Source organism: Akebia trifoliata, chromosome 10 (assembly GCF_017979445.1).
Source record: "Akebia trifoliata isolate Shusen 1 chromosome 10, ASM1797944v1, whole genome shotgun sequence".
NCBI classification, from domain to species: domain Eukaryota; kingdom Viridiplantae; phylum Streptophyta; class Magnoliopsida; order Ranunculales; family Lardizabalaceae; genus Akebia; species Akebia trifoliata.
Window position 1 is genome coordinate 5581160 of NC_141384.1, and position 15247 is coordinate 5596406.

General features: G+C 34.3%; 2 protein-coding genes across 2 annotated transcripts; one reads left to right on the forward strand and one right to left on the reverse strand.

The window, feature by feature from the left end:
* The first annotated feature begins 623 nt into the window (after nt 1-623).
* Nucleotides 624-3958, forward strand: LOC147392935 (uncharacterized). The gene is made up of 3 exons (XM_086456895.1): nt 624-1333; nt 2612-2847; nt 3195-3958. Exons 1-3 carry the CDS (start codon nt 1297-1299, stop codon nt 3852-3854), a joined length of 933 nt encoding a protein of 310 aa, XP_086313021.1. The 5' UTR covers nt 624-1296; the 3' UTR covers nt 3855-3958.
* A 4421-nt stretch (nt 3959-8379) lies between these two features.
* Nucleotides 8380-10066, reverse strand: LOC147392936 (peroxidase 16-like). Its single transcript, XM_086456893.1, has 4 exons — nt 9715-10066; nt 9233-9430; nt 8976-9141; nt 8380-8871 (listed from the first exon to the last, which is right to left on the reverse strand). The coding sequence occupies exons 1-4, from the start codon at nt 9919-9921 to the stop codon at nt 8465-8467; spliced, it is 978 nt and encodes a 325-aa protein (XP_086313019.1). The 5' UTR covers nt 9922-10066; the 3' UTR covers nt 8380-8464.
* Between the last annotated feature and the right edge of the window lie 5181 nt (nt 10067-15247).

A 15247-nucleotide genomic window follows, 5' to 3' on the forward strand; every position in this document is an offset into this window, starting at 1 on the left:
TCTAGAAATCAATTTTCATAATCTGATTGTCACAATTTTTTAAATATGACTTCCATGATGTCGCTATTGTTCCGAAGAAAATTTGCCCTATTAAAAGGGTAATTTTGTCTTTTAAACAGGATGTATGCCCTTTTAAAAGGACAATTTTATAATTAAAAAAAAAAAAAAAAAAGAGTTTATAAACTAATGCATAATTGCATTTGGACTTCTCAAGTTAAAAGATCTATAAGATTTCCTACCAAAACCTGAATATAGGTTTTCGAGGACAGAAAGAAATCTTTGATGGGCACTTTTCAATATCTTAAAAAGATAAATTTGAGTCAGATTCAATCTTCACCACAATTTAAAGGTTGGCTATCAAGAATATTTGGAAAAAATCAAATGGGTTTTTCAAATTATAAAAAAGAAGTCATATTTAAGTAAATTTCAAGTCTTTTTCATTGGACTTCCAAGAACAGTAGAACAAATCTAGTGGGTACTAATTTTCAATCATTTAGATAAAGACCCATCTAATTTTTTTCTCTCACTCCAATGATCTAGATCTACTTTCAAAAGAATTTACTATCTTTCAACAAATTACATAACCCCACATTTAGTCCTGCAGAGTGTGTACTTCAAGAAGAAAATGTCAAACGCAAATGTTTCTTTTATTGTTAACTTTTTTTTTCTCACTTTTCTCAGAAAACTAGATATGGGTTATGAAGTACATTTAGAATAATATAATGGGTCGTCATTGAATTTCTAGAAATAAGTAAAGAAAGAAAGGAAGATTGAACTTGTTTTGAAGCAACAACCCAAGCCTATCTCATCATCTTCTGTAATCTTTGATGTCCTTTAAGAGATGTCTGGAATATCTTGTTCACAGACTTATAATTTGGGCTTACATATAGGAGAGTAAGATTTGTTTTTATGTTTGTTCTGTTTTGTTTTTTGGTCCCCTTTTGATCCTCCTCTCTAGCATACACACACACCCTCATAGGCTTCTCCTTCACAGCCTGTCAAGCTTGAATTGTTTTTTTTTTTCTCTCTCCACTGCTTTGTTGTTCTTTTTTTTTTCTAAGGAAATGGAGACTAGCTTTTGAGTTTTGCCTTGTAACAAATTTGGGATATTTGAGTCTTCAACACAACCACCATTCACCACTTTGATTGCTCGGTCGATGAGGCCTTGATGTCGATTCGAATGAGTCATGGGTGCTGATGAGGGAGTACTAGAGTGGTGGTTCTTATGATTCTAGTTTGTTTACAAGGTTGGCTTATGGATGAGAGGAGAAGCCAGAGAGAGGAGGAAGATGGTTCATGAGCAACCAAAGAACAACTTGGTATCCCGTCGAAGGTTAAGAAATTGTTGTTAATTCTTTGTTGTTTTTCAATTGATTTTGATCCATAATTCAATTGTTCTTCTTGTTGGTTTAGAGTATTTGTAACTCTTTGTTGATAGTCATGTTTTATATCACTAATATAAATTTCAAAATAAGGCCTAATTGCATGAATGGGCATATTCAATTGTGTTCAATTTGAATTTCTTCTCGATTTCTAAATTTAAATTACAATTTTTCTTCTCTTGTGGTGTTCTATGATCCTTGAAGGAACTCAAAATTTTGTCCAATATCTTTCATATTTGCCAATAATTTGATTTATTAATGTAGATCAGATTGAGTTTATTTTTGGGTGGCATGAAAATCATGGTTGTGGCTCATTAATGATCTGTTTTCTGCCTAAAGCTTGTCTCCATTTCTTAGATATGGTTCCATCATAGAGGCCCACACTGAGAAATCCTTTAACCCAATTTAGGATCTCATAATGGCCTAAAATAGCACTCGCTTTAAGCAAGTTTGTTTCGATTTCTGAATCTATCTACTGAAGGGGATAAAGCTCTAATTATCTGAAAAGTTGGGTATGAATTTGTCTCACTTTTAACTCTCTTTCCCTCTGCAATATAAACCAATTTCCTTTACACCCCCCTTAAAGATTGTTTTTCTATGTTTATTGTTCTTACAAAGATCTTTGCATTACTAATGTTCAAGAATTTTTTTTATTATTTTTAAATAATTTTGGCTACAACTTCCTCCAAATTCTTGATTTCTGATTTGATTCTCCTTATGGTTTCTGTTCAAACTTCTTAAAATATCGTTGTTGTCTCCCATTTTAACATTTAAGAGAGATTTGAGAATTCAATCCCTCTGTTTAATTTTTTGAACCCAATGGAATCTCATTTGATAAAACATGAGACTTTTGTTGGTTAACGTTCTTTGCCTACAAAGCAAATGATCATAGCGAATAAATATGGTTGCTTGAATTGTTGTTTTGAGTACAAATATTGCCTATTGAGTTCTATAAGTATCCAAAGGTTTCGGCGAAAGAGAGGTATTGACACCTATGGTTGAATTGGATTTAGATTTTTTTTTATTTGTTTACTTGATGTTTGGAGATGGTGACATGTTCTCGTCGAGTCTTTAGTGTCCACAATTTAGAAAACTCTCTGATAATTAATGGAGAAGTTTAAATTGTGGTAGCATATAACCTAACACAAGTGGGTTAGTCTTTGCCACTTGTTATTAGAAAGAAATTCTATTATAAGTTCTGATAAACACTACACGTCTTACTATTTCAGGAATGGGTACAACACTCCAATATTCGGTTGATCTCTTAGACACTTTTCGAAAGAACAACACAAATGGTGCCATAAATAATTCAGATTATTGGGAATTCATCGGTAAAAGATTGCTACAAAGCACACAAACTGGTCCTGACCAGTTTCAAGACTCCATGGATATACTTCATGAACAATATGACCGAGAATCTATGAGGATGATAATGTTGAAACACGAAGAAACCTTCAAATACCAGGTAACATTCTTGACTTCTTCGTTGCTCTATTTTAGAAGAATTGTGAAAGAATATCTACAAATTCCATAGTGCTACATGTGATTAGTTTCCAATCATTCGACTGGTCCAACCTAAAAGTTTCTTTGAATAATTTTAACCATGAGTCTTGCTTCCAAATAATTTCTTAATGTTGAAGATAACACGATTATATTATTAGGATTGCTGCAGAGTCAATATGTGTAGATCCCAACACCTTAGTTGTGGGTTGAAGCTTATGACGATATTCAATAATTATTTTTCTAAAAATCTTCCTAATTGGCATAAATTTTACCGAGGGCATAATTTATTTATATTATTGGAAAATGCAGGTTCGGGAACTCCACCGGCTTTACAAAGTTCAGAAAATGTTGATGGATGAGCTTCAAAATAACAAGTCAAGTCCCCAAGCAACACGGGTTGGACCCATAAGCATAGACACGGATAACCGAATTGGATCCGAAACTAACTGCTCCCCTTTCTATAAATGGAGCCATCCATCCAACCAAACCAACTCCGGACATAACTTTCATCAACTACTTAGTTTGAGGGCTTATCCGAGCTCCCGGGAACATAGTACAAGCTGCTCAAGAGATGATTTTAGAATCCCTAAGGGCTTCGATCTCGAACGTCCTGCAGACGAAATCTATAATGAAGGCAGTCCTATGGAAAAAAATAAGATGAGTGTCAACAACTCTCGTGATCCACATTTGTACCACGATGTAGAGAGCGAGGTGGACTTGACGTTGAGCATTGGATTTGGTACTAGTAAGAATAAACCCAACAACCATCAGCCACGTTCAAGGATACAATTAGGCTGCTCTGGGTCAAACAATAATGAAACCCGGCATGTGGACCCATCTTCGTCTATCAGATCAGATCGAGGAGAGGAACGAAGCAGTGTCACCATCGACAACATGGGTACTGCCAATGTAACATTCGATCGAGAAAGCTTACAGCAGCCACCTTGGATTTTACAAACTCTGAGCTAGAATAGGACATGAACTTGTATGTATTCCATTGTGTCCTGCCAATGCTACATGGATGAATGTAACATGATTATTTGTCGACGTATATAATTTAGTTTTCCCATTGATATTTATTGAATTATCTTGATCGATTCAATGGTCCATTTCTACTCATTTATGGGTAACTGTTTGCACGAAAGAACGTGTGAGACAATTAGAAGCGTGTAATCCCTCATTTCACATCGGTTAAGTATCTCAGGTTTTTGGTGAATGATTTGGATGACACATCTTCATCCCTTGAACCAAGCTAACTCCAGACGTAACTTTCATCAACTACTTAGTTTGAGGGTTTATCCAAGCTCCCAGGAACAAAACAAGCTGCTTGAGGGATGATTTTAGAATTCCTAAGGGCATCGATCTCAAACGTCCACCAAAAGAAGACATCAACAGCTCTCGTGATCCGCATGTGTACACCGATGTAGAGAGCGAGGTGGAATTGATATCGAGCATTGGATTTGGTACTAGTAAGAATAAACCCAACAACCATCAGCCACGTTCGAGACTAGAATTAAGCTTCTCTGCGTCAAACAATAATGAAACCAATCATATGGATCGATCTCCATCCATCAGATCAGATCGAGTAGAGGAACACAGCAGTGTCACCATCGATCGAGAAAGCTTGCAGCAGCCACCTTGGATTTTACAAACTTTGAGATTGAATAGGACATGAATTTGTATGTATTCCATTCTGTGTCCTCCCAATGCTACATGGGCTACTAATGTAACGTGAGTATGTTTTGAGGTATATAATTTAGTTTCCTTTGATATTTATTGAATTTTATCTTGATCGATTCAATAGCCCATTTCTACTCATTTATGGGTCACTGTTTCCACGGCAAGAACAATGTTTTCGATGACTTGCAGGAAAATCCTGTTTGATAAAGTACAATTTTGTCGTGCTAGCATCGTTGTTATTAACTTATTACTTGTTTGGATATTCTGCAACTGTAAATACATACTTGGAATTTGTACAATTTAAATTACCCATAATATACACGAATGGAAATCGATGTTTGTATGCTAGCTCAATTTAATACTCAGACTAGTTGAATTTTAAGTTTTTTGACTCAGCCTCAATGTTGTTCTGATCTGCTAATTACTACCATCTGATGTATGGACATTTTTTATTATGAATTGTCAAACTTCTTCTATACCTTTAGACATATAAAGACAGCAAAGCTCTTCTTGAATGTTGTTTTCTCTCTCACTTTTCTGTTCATGAGAGTTCTCTATTTATAAACAATTCTTTACAGATAAGTTACAATAGTTGGAAATAAAGAGAGTCCAACAGATCCAGGATAAGTCGCACACAGTTTTCGCTGTTGGAGACCAAGTCTCACATGGTTTTCAGCGTTTGAGAACAAGTCTAACTCTTATCTGTAATATTCCCCCGCAACTGAAGTGTCCCAGCGGTGACGTTGTGCTTGTCTTGCAAGAAGTGAAACCATCCCGTTGATAAAGCTTTACTCATAATGTTGGCAACTTTATCTTTTATAGAGATATAGCGAACTTGAAGGAGATGTTTTGCAACTTTGTCTCGCACAAAGTGGAAAGCTATTTCGATATGCTTCATAGGATTGTGAAAGATTGGGTTCGCTGTCAAATAGGGAGCACCAATGTTATTGCACCATAAAATGGAACAACGAGACTGATGAATGCGAAGTTCGCAAAGAAGGGATTGAATCCATGTAACTTCTGAAGTGGCATCCGCAATGGCACGGTATTCTGATTCCGTGCTTGAACGAGAAACAGATCTCTGTTTAAGAGAGCTCCATGAAATGAGATTAGGACCTAGAAATATGGTAAATCCACCGGTGGATTTCCGATCATCGGGGCAACCAGCCCAATCGGCATTGGAGAAAGCAGTTAATTGAAGGGATGATGATAAGAGAAAAGTGAGGCCGTGGTTGATTGTGGCTTTCAAGTACCGCATGATGGGCTTTAAAGCTTCCCAATGAACCATAGTTGACTTATGCATGTACTGACACACACGATACACAAAATGAGGTATCAGGTTGAGTGATGGTAGCATATTGTAGCTCCAACAATGCTACGATAAAGAGTCGCATTTATCAGAAGGATCACCGTTATCTTTGGAAAATTTTGAAGTAGGAGAAAGTGGATTAGGAAGCAGTTTAGCACCATTCATGGGAGCTTTGTGGAGAAGCTCAGCAATGTATTGACATTGAGTGAGGAAGAGCCGCTTTGAATAGATTGACCCTCAATGCCATGGAAAAAATGGAGAAGTCCCAAGTCTTTGATGGAAAGTTCCCGACCCAGTTGTTGGATAAGTTGGTGAATAAAAGCATTAGAATGATCTATACTGAGAATGTCATTAATATAAACAAGCACATAGGCAGTAGTAGTATGGGCAATTGATTTGATAAATAGGGACATGTCAGTTTTTGAAGCAATAAAATCATTAGTAATGAGCAAAAGGGGATAAGCCAATCAAATCATGAAGTTGGTGCTTGCTTGAGGCCATAGAGTGATGTCCAAAGATGACATACATGATGAGGATAACGAGCATCAATAAAGCCAAGAGGTTGAGACATGTCAACCTCTTCGGATAGGTTACCATGAAGGAAAACATTGTGTATGTCCAATTGATGGATAGTCCATCTACGACTAACCGCAATAGAGATAATGGTGAGAATTATTGTTGGCTTGACTATGGGACTAAAGGTCTTTGTATAATCGATTCCCTCTTTTTAAGTGTAACCTTTAGCTACAAGACCGGCTTTGTACCATTCAATTGATCAATCAACATTATTTTTAATGCAAAATTGGGTAAGATTGTATGGTGATAAGGATTTAGAAGTGGTTTCTAAAACCTTAATTACATAGACTTTATGGGTAAATTATATACTACATCATCTAATTAGATATAATTCATTGTTAGTTTTAATATTTACTATTGACTTCCATTAAAATATGTATTACGAACCTAATTGCGGTTATTTATATGTAATAGGAGAAATTCGCAAAGTTTCAAGGTGAATCAGAAAAATCCGAAGATACCACTGTGATTCAGGATTTGAAACAAGACCAAAGACCAAAATTTAGGCCCATTAGACCCAAATGGACCCTGGTACCTTGGTCAATTTGGGCAGTGCGATGATGTCGGAAAGTCAAACCTCGAGATTTGTGCAGTAGCTTAGTGGCTAAAAATACTTCGTATTGAAGTTGTTTTGTTTACAAAAAGTTTCCAAACCTTAATAACCTTAGAAACCCTAGTCTGGTCTCTATAAATAAGAAACCAGATTAGAGCTTAAAGGACATCTATAAAATAGGGAGATCTGTAAATGTATATATAGAATTTTAGGAGCTTTTTATTTTGTTTTTCTTTTAACTTTTTGTTTGAAGAAGAAGTTGTAATCAAAGAAGTTCTAACGATTTCAGACTTCAAGAAACAATAAAGAAGATCCATCTTTCTCTCATCTCTACTCTCTCTCTCTCTTTCATGTTCTTTTTTACTTTGTTTTTCTTACGATGACTATTGGCTAAACTCTCTGTTAGATTGGTCGAGGAAGCCTGAGTATTAATTTTTTTACTATTCTCATAATAATGCTTGATTGTTTTATTATGATAATCTTAAGTAATTATTATAGGATTTAATATTAATTGTTCTCAATTTTGATGGTTTATTCTTTGATAAGTTCAAGATAAATCATGCTTCACAGAGAACATTTAATACTTGTCCTATAATTTTCACTTAATACATTAATCACATACTTTGAATTTTTTTTTCAATATAACTGTCAAAATTTTCGATCCACAAACATTAACTTTGTTTAGTGGATTTAGATAAATAGAGGATCATAAAATCATTAATAAAACTTGTGATGGTGGATCAAACTGATTTAAACTTCTTCATATTAGTTTAAACCTTTGAATTTCATGTTTTCTTTAGATAGTTTATTCTCGTAAATCGTTTTTAAATTAGTTACGTAAATTTGAATTAGATTGGAAATAAAAAATAACATTGGATTAACGTTATCTCTGTGGGTCTATCCTTGCTTGCCAAGGTAGTTTTGTTATTTTATTTTGTCATAATCTACAGTTCAAACAGATGGTGGGAGAATAAGATGAACGGTGGGTCAAGGAGCACTAGATTCAGAGGATGTGCTAGAGGAAAATGCAACAGATCTGGGATAATTCGCACGTGGTTTTTACTTTTGGAGATCAAGTCTCACATGGTTTTCAGTGTTTAGACCAAGTCTAACTCTTGTCCCTAATAAGACACATCGCTTGGAGCTATTTCACATAAATTAGATCAAATTGCTTGATTGATTGGACTATTTTTGCTAACCATCATTACTATGAAGGCTCAAACTAATGCCAATTGCTTCTTGTCTTACCTTGGTATGCTAGCACGGAAAAATGACAAGAAAGTTCATGTGAACATCTAGATAAAATCTTTTCTTTTTTGCACAAACAATCCATACTTATTCCAATTAAAATAAAAAGAATCAATCCATGAAAACAAAAAAAGAAGAAAAACTACAAAAAGAAAAAAAAAATGAATAAAAAGGAAGTTCTATACTAGCTATTCATGAATAACAAGCAATCTTCTAGTTCACAACGGTGCAATCGCGCCGAATTTCACCTTGGTTTCCAGTCTTGACCCCCACTCTTCCTAGCTTTGTAATGGCAGTTATGAAAGCTTGTTGGAAAGCTGTGTTGTTCGACGCAAACAAGTTCACAATGTTCTTTGATCTGCTATCCGTAAACAAGATTTGATCAGAGGTGAATAAACCCATTCCTTGTTGAAGATTCCTGAAGTAGACATTGTCAAATTTTTGAGGTGTGGTGGGATCCATGTTGATAGCTATTGTTGGGTCTACATTTCTTGGGCACATCTGTTGGAGCTGCCTAGCATAACTTGACTTGATAGTTGGGTCTACCTGACTATTGGGACTGAAATTGTAAATCCGTTTAGAGAATTTGCTACAATGAGAGAACCCGATCGTATGTGCTCCTACAAAAACCCATTGTATGAAAATTTCAAATTATTTCCAAATATTATGACATGTTCATGTTTGTGTTCAAAATAAAAATATAGTAACCAATTGAGAAAAATACCCGATAATGCGATCATATCTGTTTGGGTAAGTCCATTAGTGGCAAACATGGAATTGAGCTGATCTAAACTAAATTCAGGGTGGGGAAGACGACGTTGAACACTTGCTTTAGTGGAGATTCTACCGTCAAGTCTCCCTAATTCAACAGGGTACGATGGTCCACCCGACTGCAATTGAGAGTTATGATCATTAAAGTGATAGTTCAGCACAAGTTTAAGGAGGAAAAAGATTGGATCAATGAGATAAGTGTTTGCTTACCAAGGCTACAACATCTCTAGTGGCCATGGCCAATATGTCAGCACACGAGACCTTGTTTCGGCAACTAGAATCCCTATCAACAGCAGCCTTGGCTTTGATCACTGTGTCAAACCCATCACCTGCAAGAGATATATCGTCTGGGTGGTCCTTCTCTGCACTATTACTTGGCGACGATAGAAGAACCGAAGCGTCACACCCCTGATTATCAAGAATGGGCAAGTTTTTTAGAATCACTAAGACCACATCTAGAACAATAGTACATGAATTCAACCAAGAATCTAGTTTTTAGAATTTAATTAATATAAAAATCTAGAACAAAAAGTACATGAATTTGACAAAAATAAATAAGCCAATGAATTCAATTCAATCACAACCCCTCACACCAAGGATGGGCTAGTTTTTTAGGATTTTATTGTTGAAAAAATTCAGAACAAGAGTACATGAATTGGATAAAAAGAAATCAAACAGTTAAATGAACAAACCCGAACAAAGCAATCATGGAAGAAGAGTCTAAGAGTGCCCGGGGCAGTCACGAAAGTCTGACGAAACTTCAGTGCCACGGCATTGCGTACAATCGATTCCACATTGGGACAAGTTTTCTTATAGTAATCACGTTGAAGTTGAGCAGAAGTTGTGATTATGAGAAGAGGGAGAAGAAATGAGAGGATGAAGAGTTTGGGATGCTCCATGACTGTTTTTTTGTTTCATTTGTTGTTGTGGTTAAAGGTATATATATATAAAGATGAAGCAAATGAGAGATGGGCTGTTCTTATCTGTCAAGAATCTTGAATTTGGCTAAGAACATATCCAGGAAAAACATGCTAAAAAATAAATAAAAAATGGGATTGAAGAGCAGACTTTTAAGCCTACACTCTGTCTAGTTGAGATTGGAAACTTTCAAGAGTTGGCAGCTAAGAGAGGAATTAATTAGCTAATGATTATGTTTTGCTCAAAGGTGTCAATAAATCGGGTTCGGATCAGGTTTAAGGCACCCTTTAACCGACCCCAGACACAGAGCCAGGATTTTGTCTACATGGGGGAAATTAAGACTTCAAAGTTTGAAAAAAAAAATTGTGGGGCAATAGCGGCGGATTTTTTAATCTGCCGCTGTAATCTGTCGTGGGGGGGCAAGTACCCTTCATTGCCCCCACTATAAATCCACCCCTGCCTGACCAGACCCGACCCAACGAAATTATGAGTTGGGTCTGAAAGATGGATCCTGACCTCAATCCTTTTCACCTTTCTACTTTGTTTAATGATCGAAGCATCTTTCATATATTTTCTTATTACTTCGATTTACCTCAATTTTCTTAATTTACCTATTAGTAATTGGATCTAAAAGGTAGGGACCACTACTCAAGATATGGGGCTTGGGTTAACGGGGCTTTTGGGCAGTACCAACTCCCTTAACTTCTAGTATGGTAATATAAAGTTAATAATCATATATTTAGAGAACAATCATTAGTTTATGATAGCTTCACATGAATCAATTAAAAAATTGAAAAAATGATTTTTTTTTTAAAATTATTTTTTAAGAGTATAATTGTACAAAACCCTATTTTTTAAGGGTGAGATCTCAAAAGAAAAATAGATAAAAATAAAAAAAAATCAAAACAAAACAAACATTTTGGGGAATGACAAAGGGAAGAATATAAAACCCTATCTTTTTCTACCTTCCCTTGTTTGTTGGTCTCTGTTCACTTGCCTTTAGGTTGACTATATTTACTTAAAGAATTTGTTTCATTTTTTTTTTTCTTTTCTTTGCCCTTCAAATATAAATATAAAAAATCTTATTTCCTTTAGCTCCTTGTCAATTGGCCAATTAGCAAAACACCCAATATTTTTAATTTACCAATACCTCTCCCACTGACTCTGATCAATATAGTTCATGAGTCCAAGTCCATTTCGTCGATGTTCTAGTCAGTCACATTCGGAGATGGGCATTCACAAACATTTCTAATTAATGATGTTGACCTAAGTCAAATGAGGAAGGTGCCTTTAAAATGTGAAAAATCTCATTTGGTATTTTACCATTTTTTTTAAATAAGTAACCGGGTTAGTGTTAGGAATTAATCTGTAAATTACTACATTGTAGATGTTAATACATTCATAAGTAACCATTTCTAGTCCACGGTGTTGACCCAAGTCAAATGAGGGAGGTGTCTCTACTAGGGCTTGCAATGGGATGGGTGTGGGTTGGATGAAGCTATTTCCATATCATTATCCAACTCTATATCGATTTTTTCATCCACTTATACTAAGGATATTCACATCCAACTATTTATCCACTTTTGTAAAGAATATCCATATCCAACTTGTGTTCAAATTTCAAACAGATATCTAAGTCGGATATATATACTTCATTGGGAAGATGATGGAAAAACTTTTAGTTTTGGGTTATACATATATTTTATTGTGAATTTACCATATTAAACTTGGATAATTTGATTTCTAGGTTGGATAAGAGGCATATCCATACCCGATCCTAAAATGTTCTAATAAAAATAATTATTGATAAATTTACCTGAATTCTTTAACGGATAAAAAATTTGTACCCATACCCGACTAACTTGGGAAAGCAGATATTATCAGACCCATTGCTAGCCCTAATCTTTAGGATATATGTTTAATATATCACATTGTTGATGGAGGTAAATATTAATAATCCAAAGAGAAAAAAAGACAAAATTTATATATAAAAATTATAAATAAGAATAGGAATAAGAATAAGAATAAGAATAAGAATATGAATAATAATTTAAGCTCTCACATGGCCCATATTAGAAGAGTCACATGGCGCCCACCTAATCTTCAGGGCACGTGCAATCCCCTCCCCACTCATGCACCACGTAATTTATGTGATAAATCCCCAAGGGTGGTCATTAAGGGTGGATTCAAACTCAAGACCTCCACTTTCTAAGGTGTAGTCTTGGCCATCTCTCCAATCTATTCAAGTTTCAGCATGAGTTTGTAGGGTGAATGAATCAGATCTTACTGAAATTCAAAATCTTATCCATTTTGATCTAATGACATTTGGGGTGTTCAACTGGGTAATCTGGACCTGATCGAAATCGAGACCAATCTTGATCAAGTACAACCTGGATCAGTAAACAACTTTAGGAAGACAAAATCTGTCTTATATAGCTTAAAAATTTCGAATTGGGCTGATTTTTTGTAATGATGATTGCTATGGTGAGGAGAGTATCCTCATAAAAAATCAGCTCAATATGAAACTTCTAACCCCATCAAAAGTGATTTACAAATTAATGGTAAAATTTACGATTCACAATTCTAAACCATTTTTGATGGGATTAGAAGTTTCAGATTTGGCTAATTTTTTTAGAGGATGGTCTCCTCTCCGTAAAGATCATCTTCACAAAAAATCAACCCCTATGAAACGTCTAACCCATATAAGATAATTATGTTATCTCCATAACGTTGTCTTCCGAGCGGGACTAGAGATGTACATTCAGGTAAACCCGAACCAACCTGAACTAAATTTTCAGTTCGGTTTGGATTTGTCTAAAACCAAGACCAAACCAAAAATTCCGGGTTTGGGTATAACCAAAAATTTGAATTTCAAATTTCAAATCTTTTTAAAAAAATTTGGGTAACAAGTTTCAATTCGGTTCAGGTTCGCATAGATCCGAACTTCAACTTATGAGTAATAAATATAATCTTTTTTTAAATTTATATGCTTGTACAACTTATATATATATATATATGTCTATAGTTATTTATAATTATATAAAATATAAACTTATTGTGTGTGTAGGGGGAGGGGATTCAAGATATTTTGAAAATTTTGGGTTTTATTCAGTTTAGTTTGGGTTCGATTCAGATTTGGAGGGATAAACCCAAACTCAAACCGATTTTTATCGGTTTCAATTTAGTCTAAACCCATTTGGGTTCAGTCCACATTTTCAAACTGATTTTTGGTCCAGGTAATGGGTTTCAAGTAAAATGTATATATATATATATAAAAGTAAGTTTGAAAGTACTTTATATTTATAAAGTTTTATAAATGTCACGATTCCCAAGTCTCAATAGCTATATATATAAAAGTTAAGTTTGAAAATAATTTATATTTATAATGCTTGAAAAATGTCAAGATCAGATTTGAAATCGGGTTCATGGTTGTAGGTTGCTATCCAAGCTTCCGGATTATTATCAGTTCGATACGGTTTCAAGCACCTTAACCCAAGACCAGACCAATACTTATTGGTCCTGTAAACACCCCAAATTGAACTGGTCCCACTTAAAAAATGTTTACAAAGATGTATTTTTATTTTAAAAAAATCTTCAACAGGCTTAAGAGTCTAAATCTTCAAAAAAAATGTTTGTTTTATTTCTTGGTCATGGGCTAAAAGTGGACCACCTCCATAAACATTTACCCCATAAACCCACCCTCAACACCTCACTTCTCAAGCCAACTCTATCCTACGCATATCCTAACCTAATCAAGTCCAACCCAATTCTTAAGTTCAATAGACCTAAATCAATTCTAATGCAAGTCAACCACCACCCAATACCCAAGTCCATAAAAACAAGCCCAAAGATATTCTTTCAACACATCCCTTAGATCACTCACTAAATTACTCCACCACTCTATCCTACCATAGTCTCTACTCCTAACACATTCCTTAAATTTCTCTACCACCCTATCCTACTCTCATGATCTAGACTCAAAATAAAAATTTTCTAAGTTTGAGGATATATTTTATTTCTACAATTTTCTTTTTTTAGATTTTCTAAAATAAAAAATAATCAAGTTATAGGTTACCACCCAACGTGAAGAGAATATGGTGCATAATACCTTTCTTATTCCTTAGATTGAACCCTCTCACTTAGATCTTAAGTAAATCAATGTCTCTTATTTATATTTAAAAAAAAATTAAAAAAATTAAAAAAGGTAAAATAGTCTTTTTACAAAAAGTTCAAATAAAAAAAAAATATTAATGTTTGATTGACGGCAAGTTGACAAAACGGAGTAAGTGAGCCTGTTAGATAAATTATAAGGGAGGTAATTGTAATTATCAAAACATTAGGGCTGACATAAAATTTACCCTTAAATATATGAAGATAATAATTTGAACCAAACCATTGTAACGTTTAAAGAGTGCGTTTTAATATTTAATCACGTGAAATAATTTAAGAAATTGGGGTCTACTAAGTAAAAGTTGGGTGCTAATAACATCTCTAGTTTATTATTACTGTTTTGAGATATACCCCTCAGGATTTTGGTTAACTAGAGAGACCCCAGATTTTCAAACTGATCACATATCCTTGATTTTATTCTTAGATGAGAGATTAAAAGACAATGACCAAAAAGACCCTTATATTCAACTTCTTCTATTTATTGATGAAGACCTTCCAAGAAAGAAAAAAAAAACCCATTGTTATAAATCTCTTCTCGGGGAATTCCTTAAAGCTATAAGGATAATTGAATCTTCTGTCAAAAATCCATCATCATGAGTAGGGGTGGCGATGGATCAGGTTGTTGTGTTGAGGTAAGGGTATTATGAAAATTTACCAAATTCAAACCTAGCCCATTTATAAATAGGTACACCTGACCCAATCCATACATAATCTGTTTAATAAAATTATAATATTTATATAAAAAAATAAGTTACATTTTCACTACTAAAAATAAAATAGCATTACTAAAAGTAAAGTCGTATAACCATAAACTAAGTTCAATGGTGAAAACTCTTTTGAATCATTTTTTTTAAAGTTCATATCATTGTGTCCTTGACAACCATGTGGCATCAAATCATGTTTTTGGATGTCATAAGGTGATGTGGTCAGAAAATTTTCTGAAAGTGTTTTTCATTATTTTAAGCTAAGCAAAGTGTATTTCATTATCACATAGACATCCTAACCTTACTTAGTATGACCTTAAATCTTACTAAGGGTCATTTTGCCTAGATGGATATCCATATAAGTAATCAAAAACTACATGCCTCTATATTTCAATGAAAAAATAGCTTACCAAAAATACAAATACAAATAAAT